This window comes from Crassostrea angulata, chromosome 10, assembly GCF_025612915.1.
Source record: "Crassostrea angulata isolate pt1a10 chromosome 10, ASM2561291v2, whole genome shotgun sequence".
In the NCBI taxonomy this organism is placed as follows: domain Eukaryota; kingdom Metazoa; phylum Mollusca; class Bivalvia; order Ostreida; family Ostreidae; genus Magallana; species Magallana angulata.
Genome location: NC_069120.1, coordinates 35,798,050 through 35,822,352, shown reverse-complemented (window position 1 = coordinate 35,822,352; position 24,303 = coordinate 35,798,050). Strand labels below are relative to the sequence as shown.

The window sequence follows — 24,303 nt, the reverse complement described above, 5'->3', positions numbered from 1 at the left end:
TGCCAAGCTATATTTATTATAGAAACATGATCAAAGTGCAAAAACAAAATTACAAAATGAAATGATTTGTTAAATGTTTACTGGGAAATTTTAAATCAATTGCCTTATATTTGTGACAAAGATAAATGATATATATATATATATTTGCCAAGCTATATTTATTATAGAAACATGGTCAAAGTGCAAAAACAAAATTACAAAATGAAATTATTTGGGTTTTTCTTATTCACGCGACTTTATATCATATATATATCATAAAACAAGATGATTTCTTTTTTTCTTTTTCTATCCTTTTTTGAATACCGATTTTCGTTGCTGTTTTTTTATTTATATTAATAAAATGTTGAATAAACAAGACAGTTGGAAAAGCAATTATAAATTGATAATCCCTAATTACTCCATATTGATCAATTTCTCATTCCCATTCTAATCATACTAAAACAAGGAATTATAAAGGGATCAGAAAAGATATTCTGACTAACGATATTCAACATGGCGGAACTAATATTCCGAAGAGTCTTGTCATTTGGAATGAAGACTTGTAAGTCCGGTAACTTGAAAAAACCTGGACCCAATAGCTGCCTCATATTTCCTTGTCATTTCCTTAATGCTACTAGCCTATAATTAAAATGTCGTAAAATATGACGTCCAGTCTTCTCCTGTTTCCATGTATCCATAAAGACTGATTTGCGGCACTGTCAGTGTCGTTTATCTCCTAGATTAGTCCGGTTTACGGCACTCTTGGGACTTGACAACGCGCGCGCTTCCCGCCAGAAAATTGTTTTCCGAGGAAAGCGGGCTGGACAAGTCCGGAAATAATTCGTCTGTCCAGATTAGCTTATTGATATTCACTTGATTCGAACAATAATACTCACAAATATTTGAATCATGCCCATTCATCAATGGTAAGGTGTTAGCAGATGCCGAAAATTTTACGTTTCCCAAAGCTTTACCACAGTATCAAAACAACGCAGACAATTATAAGTACAGTTTATTTAGAAAATGATCTACGATTATGAAAGGCTGTTATAAAAGTAGAGATTGTAATATTTTATTTTACTTTTCTTTGGATCGACATCAAAAGAAAAGAGAGACCTTCTATTTAGGGTGATGGGAATGTATCTAAAGATGATTTTCTGCAACAGTCACGAAATTTTTAATCAACCAAATAGCGACAAGTTTTTACAAACAAGACAAATCCAGAACCCTTATCTTAGACTTTAAAATCTTGTAAAAGATGGAACATTTTCTAGATATTCCATCTAAAATATTATTTTAATAATGTATGTCATTTTAAACAAGGGTTTATAAAGTTTAGAATTCCTCTCGCCTTTCTGGCAATAGCTCGTTGTCTTTTTGATTTTCTGTTTTAGGTCTAGAAGATTAGATAAAGTACAACTCATTAATCCTGAATGTTATAATAAAGTACTTCCCTAATAAATGATTTAAATTTCTCAGAAGCTCTATACATTTGCTTAGCAAATTGCTCGTCTTTTAAAGTGAGGAAATGACGCCTGGTTAATCAAACTATAGGACTTTCCGTTTCAGTGTTTCAGAAATTTTTTAAATCAGCACTGTAAATAGCCTATTGAACTGATATGGTGAACCATTCAGTGCAACTTCTTTTTGAGATAAATGCACATGTTGGTGTGCATGTATGTTTGTGTTAAGTTGTTAAAATACAAAATGACAAGACAAATGTATTAGTATATTATTATATTAATATTGTTTTGTATGTTTCTACTTTCAATACACGTACATGCATTTCCTGTGATAAACACTATGGGTTATTTATCAATATCCCAACCACTTAATGATTTTCCCTTGGAATATACGCCATTTCCACGTATATAAACTTCCTTATTTATAGGGTTTTTTTTATTCATCAACATTAAAACTGCGTACACAGTTAATCCCTATCTTCACACAGGAATATTTATCGTAGCGACGATTACAACATATCTAACCATCCCGGTACAGTACAAAGAACAATGGATTATCTTTATACGCCAATGCCATCGAAGTCTTACCAGAATGTCTCAAGCAAAGAGGGGCGGGATGGAGAGAAGAAACCATCACCATCGAAACAGTTCCTTACTATCCCAAATAAAGGGAGCCAAGACGGAGAGAAAAAATACAGAGAAACACATAGGTAAACTTGATTTTCAAATATTTTTCGAAAATTTGCTCTGCATGCGTGTACAAGTTACTTTAAAATCTTAATGATAATCAAGCGAGATAAAAAAAAAACCAAAAGATTCGATGAATTTTGTCAGAGTGAAAATTTAATTTTTGTAGACGACAATATTGTAAAAGCCTCTAAATACCCCTCCCCCCCCCCTTTTACCAAGTAGATTTTTTCTAAACCCAATGGTTTATATTAACACAGTTTAGATTTACTGGACCATGGAAATGTTCTGTAGGAAGTGTAATATAAAATACATATAGTACTGATATGTAATAACGCAATTACAAATCGAATGCACGGATTAACTCAAGTTATAAGCGCAGTTTGTTTGTTGGTTTATATAATAACGCTACAGCAGAGAGAATTTAGTTCTGGAAAAAACAAGAACATCATACAAGAGCTACATGTATTTTGTATCGTCATGAGACTTTAATTTAATTTCACTTAGTATTTTAATATGACACTGATATCAATAGTACTTTAACTTTCTTTTTTCGTCTGGGATAGGACATGATCACTGGGTATAAGTGCTCGCTTCCCTATGTTAAGGACTGGTCGAGCCGAACCGATTTTTCCGTTGAGATGAATTAGTTGAAGAACATGTACTTATATGTTAGTAGAATATAGTTTTCACTATAGTCCGCCCTAATTTACAGTTTCCGACACTTTTTAATGCATGGTTTATAAATAAACATATATGCGTTTCAACGAAAAACAGTTGAAATTAAAACTGTATGGCAAAAAATCTTAGATCTTTTCTAGTTCACAAGCTCTTATTTGTACTTGGAGAAAATTGACAAAAGTACATTACTTGGAGGGTTCATATTTATCGATTCGGAACTTTTGTTAAAACCTTGCACAATTTTACAACATTATAATATTAATATTTTGATTTTTGCAAAAACCCCCTATAAACTTATTTTAACCGTGTATTGAAGCCTTTTGTGCTAAAAGGGAGGGAGGCAAAGCAAACTGCCTGGATTTTTTTTTTCATTTTCTGAATGTATTTTGGGCAAAAATGTTCTTATGCTTATAGAAATATCAAGCAAAAAGTGACGGAAACGATAACTCGGGGCAGAGTCATACTAGTATTAATTTCATGGTCATCGATTTGGAATATTTTGCACGCAAAAAAAATCGCAATTCTTACGAAGAAAAAAAAACATATTTAATGGGGGGAAATTATGTACCTTTAATATATGTTTAGTTCAAGTTAAATTCAAATATTTTTATAAATGTTGTAGCATTTATGATTGGTACCATCCCGATCAAACGGAGGACTCAGCCAAACGTTTTCTTGAAGAGTATCCATATGAACCATTGGACCAATCCGCCCTTTTCTTAGTGCACCCGTACGGAGAAGAGATATATAAAGATGATGTTAAATACGTCATTTCCTGCAAGTAAGGCATTTCTCAACGGTTTAAAAAAACCCCACTGGGGATGGAAGGGGATAAAATGTTATACAATATGTACTTTATGATTAATTGATTGATTTTTGTCAAGGACCGTCAGTAATTTATCAAAATTAAAAACTTGGGCGTACACGATGAGGTTTTTATGGTTAAAAAACATTAGTGGATTTTGTAAATTTTGTTAAGTAATAGTATGTGCATCTTAATAACAGATGGAGAATGAAAATTTATCAGTATCGGGTTCGATACAAAAAGGAGGAAGGTGTGTACACAGTCCGTAGCGGTAAGGCCAGCAGTCTTTTGGATTTGGTGGAGCAGTATCGTCTAACCGCTGTAGGGATGGATGGTATTAAGTCTATCTACAGCAAAGACTCCGCCCTTTCTCATCTGTTGTACCCAATAGCCTGGCCCAAGAAGTACAAAGATCGGTAAGACAGCGAATCGAAAAAAAGACCCAAAAACAGCCATCATTTTAACTATCATTCCACAGAAAGGTTTAATCTCAGTCAAAGAACTCGTCAAAGAAATAATCGAGCTAAACCTATGGTCCAAAATACATTTATTCATTATTTTAAAGTGTTCTTTTTCTTTCTTTTTTTTTAAAAGATGGGGGAATATGAAAGCGCAAATGCCAATTTGGTGTAGCTGTAAAATACAATTTCATTTTTTTTTCCCAATGAAATCTATTTGATTATGTTATTACACAGGACATAAAAAGCCAAATTAAATAAAGTTATCAAATGTCTGGTGCTCTAACCATTTCAGTCACAACAAAGGACTGCACACGATAGCATTGTCTAGCCGCCTAACTAAAAGTCATTTTTTGATAATTGTCTAATTAAATTCATTTTTTTATAATAATGTGAACATTTATGTATATTTTCATTAAGTATAAATGATTTGGTCTAACAAAGGGAGATAACTTTGTATTTTGGGTTTAAATTGTTATTTCATAAATGAAACTAACAGAAAACGGAATTTAAAAAAAAAAAAACATCTCCCCCCCCCCTTCCCCTCCGTAAAACAAGAAATTCCTTTTGAGAACTTTCATGTTTTGTTATTCAGCATACTTATACCAAAGGGTTTGTTGTTTCACCGGGGGGGGGGGGGGGGGGGGGCATATGTCTACAGACCGAAATACATTCCAAAACAAGCATAATTAATGCTTTGTAATGTTTCAAAAAATGATTTAAAAATAGGAATTTCAATGAAAATTTACTGTAATATCCAACGTAAACATGTGATTATTTAAGTTTTTATGCACATATCGGCCGCTAAATAATATTTTCCTCACTCATATATATACCGAATACTTTGTTTGAAAATTAATAATTGGACTGCAAATTTTATTTTGATATAAATTAATTACGATTTGACTATACTTTTTAATAGATAACTTTGTTTTTTAATATCTGACAGGAATTCCATTATATATTTGGATGTAAACCGTAGGCGGGAAACGGGCGTTAGCGTTCGCAGTTCTTATATTGTTTAAATTATATATGCGATTTTGGCCATTAATTTACTTGTTTTTCTAAAAAGTTCAATTGTTGGGATACAAATTGATATTTCCAATGTAAAGTAGATAATCTCTCCACGTTTTTGTTGATTTAAATTGGTTTGCTTTCCATTTAGACCTTATCTAGAAAATGAATATGAAAAAATATATGGAGCACAGAATTATACTATAAAAGAAGACATTGAAGTTCTAAAATTGACAGTATTTGGAAGATTTGATACACAATAGCCAGTTTAAATCTACATATCCCAAGTATTGAACATATTTAAGGATATATTAAGTAAGCTTTTAATAATTAAAAGAAATATCCGATTTTTTTTTCAGTATCTTATCCCTCCTTATATAGGCATTTTACACGCTTTATCCACCCATCTTCAAGTTTGAGATCTGTTTTTATCGTAATTTTTTTTTTGGGGGGGGGGATGATTACAGTTTTAGTTGATATATCCACTTATTGCATTCTGAATTTGTAAACTTCTTAACATGTCTTTGTTTTAGATGCTACCATGGTTTACTTGGGCGAGAAGAAGCAGAGGGCACTCTTCGAGAGAGTTTTAAAAAACGAGACAATTGTAGTCCCTTTCTTGTAAGGGACAGCTTTTCAGAACCTGGAAGATTGGTCATATCAGGAATGTTTGTCAAAAAGTCGGATAAATCCGAGAAATTTCGTCATGTTGAAATTGGATTGGAGGTAAATATGTTAGAAAAATCAAATTTAAGCCATTGATCATGTACACATGTATTGTACCACGAACATTTTTAGTAGGGCTTTTTAAGATTATACTATATAGATAGTGCCTGTTTGGGAGGGTAAAAGTTGAAATTAACACCCCGAAAAAGCCATTGTCAACCGACGTTATTATTTTATTTTAAAAACTGAATGTCTTAATTCACTGATTTTATATAGAAATGACGTGAATTCTACGGCGAACCGTACGCGTATAATTTACGCGCATGTATTATTCTTTAAATAAAGGTATTTTTAGGATGGAGTCAGGACCCATTCATACCTAATTTTGCAATTAAGAACAGTGAATGATCCAAGATTTAGGCAGCTTAATTTGGAAATCAATTTTAGAAAGCACAATATTGACTTCCATCGTGGAATTTTTAATGAAAACGATGCATTAAAAAATAATATTCTAACTTGAATTGAAATTCTTTCGTCTTCATTGCTCCGAGTGGGGGATATGCAACGCCTTGTACGCCCCTGATCTTTCTTAATTGTAAAAGATAAATCAGAAGAAAATACCGGTTGTACTTCAAAAGGTGGTTTACTGGATAAAATAAGCTTATTTTTAAAACTTTCCAAATTCCAAGCACAAAGTGGTATTTTAAAAAATATATAAAACTAGATACGATCTCGTTACGAGTAACGAGTAGGTCTTCCGTTCAATTTTTAAACGATACGATTAAAATATCAATGAAATTTCTGAATTCCACCTCAAACACTCCCATTCAGATAATGTATACGATTGTCAATATCCCTTCAATTGCATAACAAAGTGTTTTGCTTTTTCACATTTTGCGTATTAAAGATTTAAGAGTTTAGTCCCCTAAAATCCATAATTACGTCATCAATGGGTGTGGCAATGAGTTTTACATGATCAAAAACTTTGTTTTTGTAATGCATTACAAAATCTTGATTATTTTTAAGGTATGTGAAAAAGACTTTACGAGTGGCTTGGCCCCTAATTTAAGGGTCCAGCCCCTTTTTCTTGAATTCAGTCGAAAGGTCTCACTAATTCTAACATTTTTGTTATTACAGGTATCTAAAATTGTTGATCATTTTTGAGATACAAATGATTGAATATTTTAGGGGCCGGCCCTCTAGATCCTTAATGGGGACAGATATTGGTGTTTTGATTGATGGAATCGATTAGAATCATCAATGCAAGCATTTTCTCTTTTACAAAGCTTAACAAAATATGTCTCCTTCTTTAGATATATTGTGTCAAAGTTTAAGTACTTTGGCCCCTAAAAATCCCTAATTACGTAATAAATGGGCGTGGCAATGATTTTTCCTGATAGATATTGTTACGATCAACAATTTTGCTTCTATAATGCATTACAAAATCATTATCATTTTTAAGTTATCTAAAATAGAGTTTACGAGTGTCTTGGCCCCTAATTTAAGAGGCCCGCCCCCTTTTCTTGAATTCAATCGAAAGTTCTTACAAATTCTATCATTTTTTGTTTTAAAGCCTATTTAAAATTGTTTATCATTTTTGAGATACAAATGTTTGAATATTAAAGGGGCCAGCCCTCTAGATCCCTAATGGGGACAGAAATTGGTATTTTCATTGATGGAATCGATGAGAATCATCAATGCAAGCATTTTCTCTTCTACAATGCTTAACAAAATATGTCTCCTTCTCTAGATATATTGCGTCAAAGTTTAAGTACTTTGGCTCCTAAAAATCCCTAATTACGTAACAAATGGGCGTGGCAATAATTTTTCCTGACAGATATTGTGACGATCAACAACTTTGCTTCTATAAAGCATTACAAAATCTTAATCGTTTTTAAGTTATTTGTAACAGAGTTTACAGGTGTCTTGGCCCCTAAATAAAGGGACCAGCCCCTTTTTCTTGATTTTGTTGGAAAGAGCTTTTGATCATCTACTACTTTTGTTATACATGTCTTATCAAAATATTAACTGATGAAGAGATACAGATCAAAATGTATGAAAAATTTGATGAAAAATTCGTACTTAATTTTCGAGCCTAGGCGAGCTCAAAGGAATGGCGCCACTGGCGCCTAAAAACTACTTTGTGCACAACTACAATCCATGGTCTACCTATCCTGAAAATTTCATAATTATATCTCTGATAGTCTCTGAGTTTATGTCTGCACAAAATGGGTCGTAAAAACTTACAAAATCGGCCGTAAATCGGAACCGGAAGTGCCAATTTCAAAATTTCAAAAAACTTCTAGAATTATGACCTCTGGCAATCATCTGTGAAAAAATGGTCGAAATCGGCAAAATAGTTTTCGAGATATCGCGTGCACAAAATTTGTGGAAAATAATAATAATAATAATAACTAGATCTCGTTACGAGTAACGAGTAGGTCTTCCGTCCGATTTTGTTTTCATATGATACGATGAAATATCGATATTCTCTGCCAAATCTGCGATCTTGGTGAATCTAGGTTTTTTGTCTCGAGACCGAAAACGGACGAACAAAAGAGGTTTATGAAAATAAAAGCTAGGGTTTTTTATACATATGTTTAGTGTACACTACTGTTAATCATAGCAGATGAAACACCAAAGATAATCAGTTAAACTTGTGAAAAAAATGAATTGTTTGAACTCTTCTGGTGAGTACCGGAAGTGACGGTTGACAAAAGAAAACCCGTTAAATATATCTTCAATCGATTGTCTATCATTTATAAAAGTTTGTGTCTCAATCACTTACAGTGACTAAAATCTCGCTGGTATCAATTTTGTAAAAAAGGCTAAGTACCAAAGATATTTGAAATCTTGCTTGTTTTCAAGTTATCTGTAATATAGTTTACGAGTGTCTTGGCTTCTCATTTAAGGGGCCAGCCCCTTTTTCTTGAGTTCAATCGACAGTTCTCACGAATACTAACATTTTTTGTTCTTACACCCATCTAAAATTGTTGTTCATTTTTGAGATACAAATGATTGAATATTTTAGGGGCCAGCCCTATAGATCCTTAATGGGGACAGACTTTGGAGTTTTGATTAGTGGAATTGATTAGAATCATCAATGCAAACATTTTCTTTTCTACATTGCCTAACAAAATATGTCTCCTTCTCTAGATATATTGCATCAAAGTTTAAGTACTTTGGCCCCTAAAAATCCCTAATTACGTCATAAATGGGTGTGAAAATGATTTTACCTGATAAATATTGCTACAATCAACAACTTTGCTTCTATATTGCATTACCAAATTTTGATCGTTTTTAAGTTATTTGCAATAGAGTTTACGAGTGTCTTGGCCCCTAATTTAAGGGGCCAGCCCCTTTTTCTTGATTTTGTTGGAAAGAACGTTTAATTATCTACTATATTTGTTATATATGTCTTAACAAAATATCAACTGATAAAAAGATACAGATGAAAACGTATGAAGAATTTGAATGAAAATTCGTACCCAATTTTCGTGCCTACGCGAGCTCCAAAAAATGGCGCCACTGGCGTAAAACAAAATAATAGTGCACAACTTCAGACTATAGACTACCTATCCTGAAAATTTCATAGTCATATCTCTGATAGTTTCTGAGATCAGCTCTGCACAAAATAGGTCGTAAAAATGTACAAAATGGCCGATAAATCGGTACCGGAAGTGCCGACAGGAAAAATCTCAAAAACGTATGAAGTTTACATCAAGACTCATCTTCTCTGAAAAAATGGTCGAAATCGGTCGAATAGTTTTTGAGAAATCTCGTGCACAAAATTTGTGGAAAAAAATAATAATAATAATAATAATAAGAAATCGTACGAAAACTATAAGGTCTTCCGTTGGAAACGGAAGACCTTAATAATAATAATAAGAAACAGTACGAAAACAATAAGGTCTTCCGTTGGAAACGGAAGACCTTAATAACTAAAAATATGGTTTTAAGGGGAGGGGGCTTCCGCTGCGCTACAAAGAGAGACAAACAAACAATTGAATAAAAACTAATTCCTTTTGCATTTAGTTTCCTAGTTTTTATAAAAAGAATTATGGTATAGAGAAGTGGAGGACCCTTTTAACTATTCCTATCATTTCAGGATAAGATGTTTATGGCATTGGATTGCAGGGAGTCTAGTCTATCTGCGTTGGCCAAGAGCATTGAGGAAAAGTCCAGAAATTATAGTGACTTGCTGGAACTAAAGGTAAACTTTCAAAAAAAATTCATGTATTTCGGCTCTTGTGTCAACAAAATACATGTAATAAACGAAAAAAGAGACACCTTTTGTAGAAAATACATTTGTTGAAATTCTTTAAAGGCAATCGCTCGAGAAGGATACCATGGTGTAGATATCGGTCAGTACTGCGCATGTCCGCTACAAATCTTGTATATAAATCACAGCATGAAATTTCTTTGTCATTTGTCTTTGGTTTTTTTTGTCTCAATTGAACTGTTCGATAATGTTGGACCCACTCACTCTCTCACTCTCTCTCTCTCTCTCTCTCTCTCTCTCTCTCATTTTTGGTTTCTTATATATACTTTTTTAGCTCACCTGAGCTGAAAGCTCAAGTGAGCTAATGTGATCACATTTTGTCTGTCGTCCGTCTGTCTGTCCGTCCGTCCGTCTGTCTGTCTGTCCATAAACTTTTCACATTTTCAACATCTTCTCAAGAACTACTGGGCCAATTTCAACCAAACTTAGCACAAATCATTCTTAGGCAAAGGGGATTCAAAGTTGTGAAAATTAAGGGGAGATTTCAAGGGGAGATAATTAGAAATTAATGAAAAATTTCGAGAAATTTTCAAAAATCTTCTTCTCAAGAACCAGAAAGCCAGTAAAGCTGAAACTTGTGTGGAAGCATCCTCAGGTAGTGTAAATTCAAAGTTGTGAATTTCATGACCCCCGGGGGTAGGGTGGGGCCACAATGGGGGGTCGAAGTTTTACATAGGAATATATAGAGTAAATCTTTAAAAATCTTCTTCTCAGAAACTAATCAGCCAGGAAAGCTGAAACTCGTGTGGAAGTATCATCAGGTAGTGTAGATTCAAAGTTGTGAAAATCATGACCCCTGGATGTAGGGTGGGGCCACAATGGGGGGTCGAAGTTTTACATAGGAATATATAGAGTAAATCTTTAAAAATCTTCTTCTCAGAAACTAATCAGCCAGGAAAGCTGAATCTTGTGTGGAAGCATCCTGAGGTAGTGTAGATTCAAAGTTGTGAAATTCATGACCCCCAGGGGCAGGGTGGGGCCACAATGGGGGGTCGAAGTTTTACATAGGAATATATAGAGTAAATCTTTGAAAATCTTCTTCTCAGAAACTAATCAGCCAGGAAAGCTGAAACTTATGTGGAAGCATCCTCAGGTAGTGCAGATTCAAAGTTGTGAAATTCATGACCCCTGGAGGTAGGGTGGGGCCACAATGGGGGGTCGAAGTTTTACATAGGAATATATAGAGTAAATCTTTAAAAATCTTCTTCTCAGAAACTAATCAGCCAGGAAAGTTGAAACTTATGTGGAAGCATCCTGAGGTAGTGTAGATTCAAAGATGTGAAAATCATGACCCCCAGCGGTAGGGTGGGGCCACAATAGGGGGTCGAAGTTTTACATAGGAATATATAGAGTAAATCTTTGAAAATCTTCTTCTCAGAAACTAATCAGCCAGGAAAGCTGAAACTTATGTGGAAGCATCCTCAGGTAGTGCAGATTCAAAGTTGTGAAAATCATGATCCCTGGGGGTAGGGTGGGGCACAATGGAGGGTCGAAGTTTTACATAGGAATATATAGAGTAAATCTTTAAAATTCTTCTTCTCAGAAACTAATCAGCCAGGAAAGCTGAAACTTGTGTTGAAGTATCCTCAGGTAGTGTAGATTCAAAGTTGTGAAAACATGATCCCTTGGGGTAGGGTGAGGCCACATTGGGGGGGGGTGTTAAAGTTTTACAAAGGAATATATAGAGTAAATCTTTTAAAATCTTCTTCTCAGAAACTAATCAGCCAGATGATTCTTTATAATTGTGAAGACTTTGGCTCCAGGACAATTCTTCGGCTCACAAGAAGGTTCAGAGTTTGATGTAGCTTAATATCCCATATATAAACAATTGTAAAGGATCTTTTTGAGGACTTCAATACTCAACATATGATATGACTATAAAATCATCCTGTTAGAAAAGGGACTAATGATTATAAACATAAGAATATCCAGGGGGGAAAATGGATTTTATTTTTACAGGATCTACATGTATTATTGTACATTGTCCAGATTGTTTGTATTATGACTTCATTAAGCTGATTTTATCATACCCATTGTTCCTCAGGTGAGCGATGTGGCCCATGGGCCTCTTGTTTTAATAGAAGTTAAACAATCGTAAACAATAGTAAAATTCACTCTTTTTCATATCAGAATCATATATAATTGCTGAAAAGATGATATTCATTATTATTAAATTATGATAAAACTCATAACTATGTAAGAGGGTTCGGACGCGGGTCCCTGGAAAACTCAGACTGTCCAGTAAAGATTCTAAAAATAGACCATAGTCACTCGTTGGAAACCAAGATACCCTTCACTGAAATGTCCCATTTTCTTAAAAAAATTATTTCCTTTTTCAGTCGATGTTTTACTGTTGTCGATGTTGTTTTTCTACTAAATGTTTTTTTTCGCAACACAGAAGTTTTAGAAAACTTTCTTCCACCATCCATAAAAAAGATGGACGAATCGGCCATCAATGCCTATCGTGAGGCCCTTGAGGAGGGATCAGAAAATTACAACCACGTGCGCGTCATGGTAGTTGGCTACCACGGGGCGGGAAAATCCAGTCTTACAAAACGTCTGCTGAGAGAAAAAGTAGAGGACGTCCGGAGCACTGATGGAGTAGAGATTTTCACCAAGAGGGGGCGCTTTCAACTTAGTGATCATGCCTGGATCAAATACGATGGCAAACAAGGTATGGGGCAGTTTTCTCTGCTGGTACAGTGCTATCACAATACTGCGCTTATAATACACGAATAAACTTCAAATCCACAACTTGTAAGCATATACAAAATCGTGACGGATATATAATTATGTCATTTAGCAAACAATAACGGCCGTCTAATTTATGCGGACATGTGCAATGAGGTCGGTTTCGTTCATCAATATTCATGAAAAGGCATTACTTTTCCGGCATGCAGAAAAATAAACAATTAAAAATTCAATATCTTTGTTACGAAATGGGATTTACCACTGTATTAATTTACAGAATAAAGGTGATTATTATAAGTAAATAACGACATGCGGTTTCGCAGTCTTTTAAAAATGAACCAAATATTATAGCATGTATAGCTTTAAAAGACGTCACCTGCAATGCAGACGATTTTAATTAAAAAAGCGAGATATATTGATTCGTCGCAAACAAAACGTACATTGTGACAAACGAGTAAATATATATCTATGTATAAAAAAAATTATAAAATTGTACATGTAATTTTTTACCAATAGATTCCTAAAGCTTTGTTTGGTGTTAAATACCAAGTACATTGTAATTCAAACCATTTTTTTCATTGAAAAATTAGCTTTCTTTTCCAATTTTGCAGAAAATGAAAACGAAACACTCGAAAGAATAGCAAGATATTTGACACAGAGATTCCCTAAAGGAGTTCCAACCTATTTATCACTGGAAGATGATTATTACGAAAGCCCAAAAATGGAACCGACACAAGCCATCGAGGAACCAACCCCAGATATACATATACCCCCTGAATCTCCAAGACCACGTTCAAATTATCACACAAAACCATGGCAAGAACCAGAAAATTTCAATGTGGCAATTTCTCCAGCAAAACACTATGCTACTCCTCAAAATGCATCTACGTTACCTTATGCAAGCTTGGGATTTAAACAAAACAGAATATCGTCCCCAATGTCTCCACAGCTCATCAAAAGACCCCCACCGCCTCAACGACAAACCAAAAGACCTGAATCGTCGGCTTATAAATCTCATAGTCCAACCAATGCTAGGAAGCCACAGTCTCGACCACATTTCAAGGATCCAATAAAGATTAAATGTAACTCACCCCCATCTACTGACAGCGAATCGGAGGACGAGAGCGGAGGCAACAGAGCACAAGAATATGGAAATCATTTTACCACAGTAATTTCCGATCTAAAAAAGAAATTTGTCACGTCTAATAAAGGGTCAGCTCCTTCGATGAAAAAGAGTTGTTCTATGGGCGAAACAGAATATGACGATTTCCAAAAGGGGAGTGATTATTGCATAGAGGATGCACGCGATAAACCTCAGCTGGAAAGGGAAATTTCGTTCAATGATAGTCAAGGAAAACAAGCAATGAAGGATGATCTGGAAGAGGTGTACCAATTTATTTCATCTTCTGCGTCTTCTCGGCGCAATATTTGATTAACAAAACGAATATTTGTACTGTAAACAGGGAAATCTTCGCCCAAGTTTTATTCACGTCCCTTTCGCCCTCCTTCTCAGCGGGCGAATTTAAAACTGGGCAAATTCCATGTCGCAAATAATATTTCTGTTAACACATCTGCATTTGGGCGAATTCAAGACGGGGCAAAGCGGAATGGAAGTGGAGAAGGGCGAAAATAACACGGGGTGAAAATAACCCTGTATACAGTATATCCCGTGCCTAATTTTGGGGGGTTTCTGAAATCATTCATTCAAACCATTCAAATGTTCACAAAAGTCTCTTTACTAATACATTTACCTTTTTTATCCTTGGTAGTTGCTTCAAATGTCCTCAAAGTTTCTACAAAATGAGATGGGTTCCATTACATTTTGGGACTTTGCTGGCCAGACGGTGTTTCAAACTACCCACCAAGCATTCATGTCGTCCAAGGCCGTTTACCTTTTGGTGACCGATGTCTCACGACCAATGAATGATAGTATTGGAGACGATGACGACGACGAATGCCAATGTGGATCTGACCATCAAAAGTCGGTGAAAGGTGAGCTGTAGAAAAAAGGGTATCCAAATACTTCGACCCTAAGGCATTTCGACCCCAAAACCTTGTCACTTGGCTCACACTGTTTGGCCCAAGCTTTCGGGAAGTTGAAAACAAACCTCTGATTGGTTTTCCAAAATATTTTTTATTTATACTCTGTCCCGAGTTTTTGCTTCCACCACTTTTTGCTTGATATTTCGATTATCATAATTACCTTTGCGCTCAAACTACATGTATGTACATCCACTAATATGAAAAATGTCCAGATTATCTGTTTTGGTCCCTCTACCGCCTAAGGATTCAATACATATCCAAAAATTGAAAGTCTACGGAAATTTTGCATTGCATCAGCCGTTATTAAGCCCGGATGATAACTTTAAGGGAAAACACAGTAGAATGTAATTTTTTTGTATTATGATATAATAAATAAGAATATTTTTGCATTTCATGGTTCCACAATTTCCGATTTTTTGTAGATTTCCTGAAGTTTTGGTTTAACACAATTCATACATATTCCTCCGAATCGCAAAAAGGTTCTCCAAAGATCCTAGTTGTGTCCACACACAAGGATAAAGTTCAGGTAAAATAAAAACACACGAAATTGAAGTTAAATTTTCTAATCAAAGCCACGATACCCTTTTTGAATTGTATTTATATCTTATAGAATGGTGACAAAGAAATTGAAGAACACTTCAGAGATATTAAAAGGGTAGCAAAAAAGAAAATGCTTTTACCCCATCTAGTACCAGAAATGTTTTGCGTGGACTGTAATGATAAAGATGAAGATGTTTTCGACAAAATACGATCCAAAATTCTTGAAATAGCAAAGGAAGAAAGCATTTTCCCACAGAGCATTCCAACAAGTTATATCTATCTAGAACGGAAAATCATAGATATGCGAAATAAAGGGAAAAAGGTGCTGAGTTTTTCGGAAGTGAAGAAGTTAAACAAGTTTTGTGCGTTGCATTTAAAGGATGAAAAGGAGATCAAGATTTTCTTACAGTTTCATCATGCTATTGGCAACATATTGTACTATGATGAAAAGGGTTTGGATGATATCATTGTCCTTAACCCTCAGTGGTTGGTAGATGCTTTTAAATGTCTGATCACGACCGAGAAGTTTCTCGATTCAACGACACACCAAGCGGACTTTTTACTGGAAGAAATGAAGAAAACTGGATATCTTAGCATGGAAAACATTGAAGCATTGTGGAGTGATCGGGAAGATTCTTCTTACTTGGAAAATAAGGAGCACATAATAAAAATTTTGGAGAGAATGGATATAATCGCCAAACCTACGCGATTTGAGCAAAACGGAGAATCGTCTCATGAAATGTCAACGTTTCTTGTTCCTTGCATGATGAATGTGGATTCTTCCAACGTAAGAAACAAATGGTTGCAGTCGAAGAATGCCAATAAGATAGCAGTACCAGCTTTAGGGTTCTACTTTAAAGACGAGTTTATGCCCCCGGCTGTATTTTATCGTCTGCTGGCGGCTTGCATGGCAAAATTTCCCGCGGTCGAACAGAACGATGTTCCACAAGTGTTTGCCAACACTGCAGTCTTCCGATTAGATAAATATAACTTTCTTCTGCTTGTCCATGAAGATTTTCTCATTCGTGCCTGGGTGTTGTCATTTTCAAACACCGCGGAGCAATCCTCAATTCGGTATACAATCAGAAAGTTTTTGGAAGAAAGTCTGACGATAATACTGGAAATATATGCTAGCTGCACAGCATGCCCGGATCACAAACTCACCAAAAGGTGTTCAGTCTGTCGGAAATGCAACGTCAACTTTCCATTTCGAGTAGTTTTGCAATGTAGCAACTGTCTCTCGCAGGAGACAGCTTTCAAAGGACTGCACTTTTGGGGAGACTTGGAATCCAACGAAAGTGTCGTCTGCGCCGATCACGACGAGATCCATGTTATTGAATCCACAGACATGTTGAAATACTGGCAGTGCCCCAAGGTAAGTTCGAATGAATATAATCTGATATTCATATCTGCCTTTGAATCTCCATCCCCAGAAATAGGTTTGTGTTTTTATGAATATTTTGGGTTCTTTTCTTTTCAGGTAGAACACTCGGATAATTTATCGTTGTCTGTAAGAGGTAAAAAATAAAATAACTCAAGTTTTATGCTAACTTTTTATAAAATGCAGTTACTTTAATGTTAAAATATTAGCAAAAAGGAAAAGTAAGTAAATGTCGTCTTTGCTTTTTAGCATCAAGATCTTCTCTAGAGTCTCCCATTTCGAAGCCATACAAAACCTTGGGCCGCCTTGCCAGAAGAGTTTCGGGGTATTGGCAAAATATAGCTTATCACCTGGAACTTGGCGATAATTTTGTAGAGACCACCAAGCAGAATTTTCCACACTTGGCTTCAGATTGCTGCTTCCACACTTTGAAGACTTGGTATGATAAGTCTGCCGAAAAGGAACGTACTCTTCAAACATTGGAGGGTGTCTTTACGAATATTGACATCGACCGAGAAACTTTGCAGATGGTATGAACAAAATCTATTTTAAGGGGATTGGGTGGGGGGAAATGGGGTTAGCATGTCTACCCTTTTCTTTGAAAAGAAAAGAGCGTTTTCCTAATTGTTAAATTTGTTTAAGCTATATATGCCGTATTTAATTAATGTTGTTAAAGAAAGAATTGTTTGTGGGTTGGGTTTTTTTTTTTAACAAGCTACATAAATTATAAACATTCTGCAAAATATACACTGAAAATTTAAACACATTTAAAAGTGTTGAATTATAATTTCTAATTATATGATCCGGACTGTAAACGCCCCCAGTTTGAAATATTCAGTGTCACGTGATGTCATAAGGTAAACCAGTGTGTCCTTTTTATAGGTGGGGGGGGGGGGGGTTGATTTAAATGAAAGTGAAAAAACTAGGTCTAGATATTGTTCAAACTGTTGACATGCCATCGAGTGATCACTTGTGTTGAATGATCAAGTTATACCAATTTCCTTAAAACTTGGAAATTAGTTGTCAACAAATACAACAAATCGGAGTTCCACTTTGCAAACATCTGTTGTTATGAAAGGAAAATTTAACGGTCATTTTTATATTAATGCTTCCTGGTTTTTCTTTTTTCATGCTACGTGTAACAGATGCATTTCTAAGAATTTAAGGGTCAATATCCTGAATTATTCGTACATAATTTTGTCCCGTTATCTTACTTTTTTTTTACATTTCAACTATATTTCAGATCCAAGTAACATTTGCTTACTTCACTGTTTAAAGGGACCTAGACACGATTTTAGAGCAAAATTTTATTTTGGGTTTTTTTATGTATAAAATGGTTTACATGCTCATTTTGAAGGATTGGCCAAAATTTGAATGTTCGTAGTCAAGTTATAAGAGAGATACAGTGGTAAGAATTAATTGTTATGTAAACAAAACTTGAAATCTTTTATTTGTTTACAAATACTGAAAAGTATGGAATTACCATTTATTTGACAAAATGACTCATGGAAAACAAGGTAAACTGATTTAATGTGTTTATAATTAATAATATCAACTGAAGAAAGCAACATTTGATTGAAACTTATACCAATAAAACAAATATGTAAACAATAACAACACTCGAGTTTTGTTTACAAAACAAAGAATTTCAAACTCTACATCTTACTTATAACTCAATATTTGACATTCAAATTTTGACAAAGCATTAAAAATACCAATATTAACCATTCTAAACATTAAAATTGGAAAACCAAAATATACGGGTTTTTTTTTTTAGCTCAAATCGTGTCTAAGTCTCTTTAAAGAAATCTCTTTATAACGCAATGTTTTAAAATATAATTATTTATACCGAGTTATCTCTCGTGTCGAAAAGGACAATGTACATTAAAGCAACTTCCTGTTGCGCGAGAGCCTCTTTAGCAAATATTTTTAAAAAAAAGTAATTGGGGGGAAGGGGTTCTATATATTATAATAAACGTTTTGGTTCCTGCTAAGGTTACTATATAAGACCGCGGAACATTTAACTGGCAAGATTGGAAATATACAGCTTGCGTCAGTTTCACTTGTTACAGTCAAAACATATGAAATGGGCGGGAACAAATAGACACGGACGTCTGAGAAAACATTGGATTGAAACTGTAGTTATAGGAAATGTATTTTCAATCCACCTCAGCATTTCTAACTTGCATTCTAATGCAAAGCGATCGAAAAACATTTTAATTAGTATCAGAAAAGCGGTTGAAAAACATTTTATTTCATCAATAAGTATATAATCAGCAAATGTGAAAAAATACCAATTCGGAAATATCATACGCAGGGCAAAGCATTGTCCGATGACTTCTTATATGAAACATTTTATATATTCTATATATATTATTGGATATAATTTTAATCTTATTAATGGGAACTTTGATTGTTCTTTTTGTGAATAAACCCCACTTGATATCAGACTTTTGACGACTGATTCTCTGAAGTCATCGGACAATGCCTTGCCTTGAGTATTATCTCTCCCGAATTGAGATCTTCTCATATTTTCTGATTATATACTTATTGGTTTTTTTTTTAAATCACTTTGCTGATACTAAATATAATGTTTTTCGATCGCTTTAATTAACATGTATATAGCAAGTTAGAAATGCCGAGGTGGTTTGAAAATACATTTCATATAACTACATGTACAGTTTCAATCCAATGTTTTTTTAGACGTCCGTGTCAATTTGTTCCCGCCCATTTCAGTGAAATTGACGTACGCTGTATATTTCCAATCTTGCAAGTTAATGTATTCTGTATTATTATTAGTATTATTTTCTTGATGTATATGTCACTACAGCGTAATTTGACATTAATTCTAAATGCTATCTAACAATTATAATTGTTTTACCATTGTACCTACGAATATGCTATTATAAATGAACAAGTTAATTAAAGCTTTATAAATTTCCAAGTCTCTAGAGTACATTTTTTTATTAAAAAAATGAAAACATCTATTTATTTTTTTTACAGTTAGACACAGCTGATATAGAGTGGCAAGGTTGGTATTTTTCGAGACGTGTAATTCATTCATTGAAAACTAAAACCTGTCAAAATTGTTTTATATACCATTTAGCAATTTTACCAAGTAAAATTGATGCTTACATCATTGGCTTTCTAATGCCACTCAATAAAGAAAAGATTCTTCGAATTATTTTTCCTCTTTCAAGATTTGTTGCTCTTCGTGATGCTTATTTTAACATGTCTCTATTTGGTCGATGTATACATGTACTTCCTTTGACATAAGATTTCGAAATCATTTGAGGTGTGCCCAATGACGTTTTTCTTAATATTTTTTTTTTTTAGAAAACAAGTATCTAGAGAAGGAAGTCTCGGAACGAGGCATCGATATTATCTGTAACAAGCTAGGCAAGAAAAGCTACCAGCTTGCCATAGAGCTAGGCTTGCTTCCCGAGGAAATTGAACAGACTCAGATGGATTTCCGGTTGTCAATTGAGAGAAGTCGAGAGTATATCAAAAAATGGCGTCAAAGAGAGAAGAATAATGCAACATACAAAGTCTTGCTCCAGGCCTTAGCGACAGTTGAAGTAGATAGTTACAGAGAAATACTCTTATCAATATACTAAATTGTGTTCATACAATGTATACACAAGAACAGTGTCAGTATTAGTGCAAGAATTTTATTTTTAATTTATTTTCATTATATTGCCAACACACACGTAATTATTTAACATATTTAGATTTTTGGGGTGCATCTTGGCTTCATTTACGAGGACTAATATAGTACAGCAGATTATACAGACAAAAAAAAACCCAGATCCTGTTATGTTTAATATATTAGCATCAGGGAGTTACTGTGGAATCATTTGAATTCGTGGTGGCTCAATTTTCGTGGTAATCGTGGGTAGCCCTTCCCCACGAATTTACATCCTCAATGAAAAAAATATAGAAAGAGTGTTCTTTTTTACTAAAAGTGAAAACTGACGCACCCAAGAAAATAAATCCCCGCAAATAAGAAAAAACGAAAAATCCACGAAAATTGGCCCCCACGAATTTAAATGATTCCACAATATGTAAGGAGGCTGGATGGTCAAATTTTTTTAGACATGATTTCTTTAGACATTAAGTATTACTAAGTAAAAATAAAACTAATATTATATAAGACAGTTGCATATATATTTATATATAGAACTCTTCTTCTAAAGGAAATTAATTAAAGTCTAAAAATAACCATGCCCATTAACCCTCTTAATATAAAAACTATTCAAAAATTACAATGTTAACTTGTTGATTACTTGTAAAATAAATATATAAGGTCCGTTAATAAACGGTTTTTGAGCAATTCAAAGCCGTAAAATCATGCTTTGGGAATAAGAATGGAACTGGTTATTCATTTCGTACCTTTTAGTGTAGCATACTCTCTATTTGCAATATCTAAAGAAGGATAACTCTAACAAAAATTATGAATTCAAAACATGTTCAAACTTCAAAAATTCTTCTTTTTAAAATGTAATTATTTTTTTCAAAAGATAAATAAGCGGTTGATTTACATTGTCTGTCAATTACAGTACAGAAAAGGAATAAGCAGTTTCAAATTTTATTTTTAATGTGAATTAAAGGAAGGATTTTATGCTCAAGAGAGAGAGAGAATATCATTTCATGATGTATATTTGTTGATATTATGAATAAATTATATCATACATGTAAACCCTCCTGTCAATTTAAGATGGATGTCTTTAGAGGGGGTGAATTGTATTGGCCATTATCATGCTATATCATTCTCCCAAAGAAAAAGAGCTTTGTATATGAAGGTATAGGAAAACTGTTCGAAAGGGTATAGCCCACTTCGTATATGATTTCTCCTACAAAAATAAATCAACAATAGCTGCAACAAAAGGAACTAAGGCCATGTAAATGTGTATGTATCATTTTCAGTTTAGATTTTCATCAATGCCCGCTCCTCAAAATATGCAGCCATGTAGTTGCTTTTTGATTTCAATTTTATAGAATAGATTCAGAAAAGCGATTAATAAATCGAGTACAATATATCAAGCATCGTATCAAATGAATGATAATAAATGTTAATTTCCGCGCTTGCGCGGGATATCATCTAATTAATACCTATTGCGACATGTATCTATATTTAGTAACAGTACTTTCCGTTCAAACACGGGTGTAGGCAAAATGACGGGAAAAGGCGCGATACTAGTAATTCTTTTGAAGGTGAGATATGAGAAATCTTTCTAAGTTAGTGTCTGGTGGGTATTTGGTTTACCGTCCAACCTCCTTAAAGAGCGTACTAGTATCTTCCCGGCCACCATTGTCCTTACGCAGTTACCACTGAACAGAAAATCGTCGGAGGGTTTTTTTCGGGAGTGGTGGTGTCATTGTATTCCTTTATGGTTATCTCTAAAAAAAAAATTTTTTTTTGGGAGGGGGGGGGGGTAAGATGTTTAATTTTATTATACCATAGTTGGCATAGGCACTTGGAGCTTCAAGTATTCTTATGCATTTCATTTTTTTTTTCAAACTGAAAAAGTTGAGTCCGACACACATTTTTCGAATATAATAAGCTGTATCTTATTCGACTCTATGGGCTACCTGTACTTTTGAAATAAATTGTGTTAATCGAAAAACGCAATTAACACAAATTAAAACTTGCGTTTGTAAGTGTGCTTCTTTTGATAAAGATGTTCATTATCTGCACATGCCCCACACTCTTCTGTAAACTTTGCCCATGACATATCTGCAGTTAATTTGTTTACATGTTCAATACATACAAAATCCGTTCTCTATTTATTAGCAGTCTTTATTATAAAAATCGGTGTTTTGTTTCCGCTCTCGCTACTCAAAGATCGATGCTTGTAGCGGATCTAAAACATCGACTGCCTTAGAAGAGTGCATTTTTATGAACACTGGACGTTTCATAGACCTGTATTAGGATTGCAAAAATTAGTGAACAACATTTTGTTTGGTAAAAAAGTTAACCAAAATCGTCGATTTTCATTTTTTTTTCTTCATCAATTTCTTTTTTCAGCATCACAAGCTCTAATATTTTAGCGTTAAGCTCCCAAAAATGTGTATTCGGCCTTCTGGACCGATAACTCCAGGTGATAAGAGTTTTGGAATGCAGATTTAAAGGGGCATGGTCACGATTTTGGTCAAAAAATATTTTTCCGATTTTATTGTTTACGATGCTTTAGTATGCCATTGTTAATAAACAACCAACATTTGAGTGTCATTCGTTGAGTTATAAGGGAGTTACAGAGATTACAATTTTTTGCTATGTAAACAAAGCTTTTGTTTTTGAATGTTGAGGTGAAAATTCCAGTTATAGATCTAAATTGTATGTGTATAACGTTAGGAACTGTCTATTTAATGATGCTTAAAATGAATAAGAAGATAGACAAATCAGCTTGAAAAAGATGTTTTACCGCTATATTTTAACATACAATGTATGTAAACAAAAACCGTGCACGAGCCTTGTTTACATGACAAAGACTTGTGAGCCCTGTATCTTGCTTAAAACTCTACGACTGACTCTCAAATTTGATTTAATTATTAGAAATGCATTCCTAAAGCTTTGTAAAAAATACAATCAGAAAAATAGAATTTGACCAAAATCGTGACCATGCATTTTTAAAGAAAAAAGGAATGTAAGGTGATTATAAACATAATGATATTTGATAGATAAATATGTTTCCTAATTATAAGAATAGAATAGCGAAAACGTTCATTCTGTGTGAACTTTTTAATAACGTCACAGTGATTACCTCCCACGCTTATCGTTTAGCATTATTGTTATCCTAAAACATTGTTATGTTAATAATTCTGGACAATTTGCCTTTCTCAAACGCAAGTATAAGAAATTCTCAACAATATTCAAAGTTCAATGGGATATGAACATGGTTAGAACATGATAAAATCTTCAGAAAAGCCCTTCGGGCCTCACAGGGTTTGATCACGTGACCAACCACGTTCATATCCCGGTGAACTTTTAAACATGCTGTTTATTTCTTTAAAAATATTATAGTGGTGGATATGAATATGAAGATGTATACATGTAGGTGGCGATGATGGAAATACGGTTGTGGTGATTTTGATGTTAAAACGGAAGGTGGTGGCATCACTAGAGATCGCGGTGGCGATAGTTCTGATAATGGTGCCCCTGATGACGTCGAAAATGATGGTGGTGACAATTGTGGTGGTGTATGATAAGACAGTGTTATTGGCGCTTTTGATGTTGTTGTAGTTGATGATGATGATGATCCGTACGAATGCAAAAACCACAGAATTTATATTCATGACCAAAGTTTGTTTACTAATTAGTGTACATTTCCTTTCAATGTAATTCAGAATGACGGTAGAAAGGTCACCATCTATCAAAGCGAAAACTCTGTGATAATTATAAATACTTCCAGAATAATATTGGGAAAAGAATATAATAAAACTTTAATTAAGTACGTCTGAAAAATTCTGTCTTACATACATGTACAAGTGTAGCTTAAAAGTTGATCTAAAGTGTCACATAATGCAATGCAGTGAATTCACGGATATAGCGATACGATTTACTAATTTCCTTCACAAAAGTGTGAAGGAGCCAGTATGTACAAAACCATGAA

General features: G+C 34.2%; 1 protein-coding gene across 1 annotated transcript; it reads left to right on the top strand.

Annotated features, from left to right (window-relative positions):
- The first annotated feature begins 1,923 nt into the window (after positions 1 to 1,923).
- LOC128166811 (uncharacterized) lies at positions 1,924 to 20,495 on the top strand. Its single transcript, XM_052832198.1, has 15 exons — positions 1,924 to 2,152; positions 3,433 to 3,591; positions 3,816 to 4,031; positions 5,621 to 5,813; positions 9,862 to 9,966; positions 10,081 to 10,117; positions 12,434 to 12,709; positions 13,338 to 14,110; positions 14,496 to 14,718; positions 15,192 to 15,295; positions 15,380 to 16,684; positions 16,790 to 16,826; positions 16,940 to 17,220; positions 19,694 to 19,721; positions 20,027 to 20,495. The coding sequence occupies exons 1-15, from the start codon at positions 1,992 to 1,994 to the stop codon at positions 20,305 to 20,307; spliced, it is 4,179 nt and encodes a 1,392-aa protein (XP_052688158.1). The 5' UTR covers positions 1,924 to 1,991; the 3' UTR covers positions 20,308 to 20,495.
- The last annotated feature ends 3,808 nt before the right edge of the window (positions 20,496 to 24,303 follow it).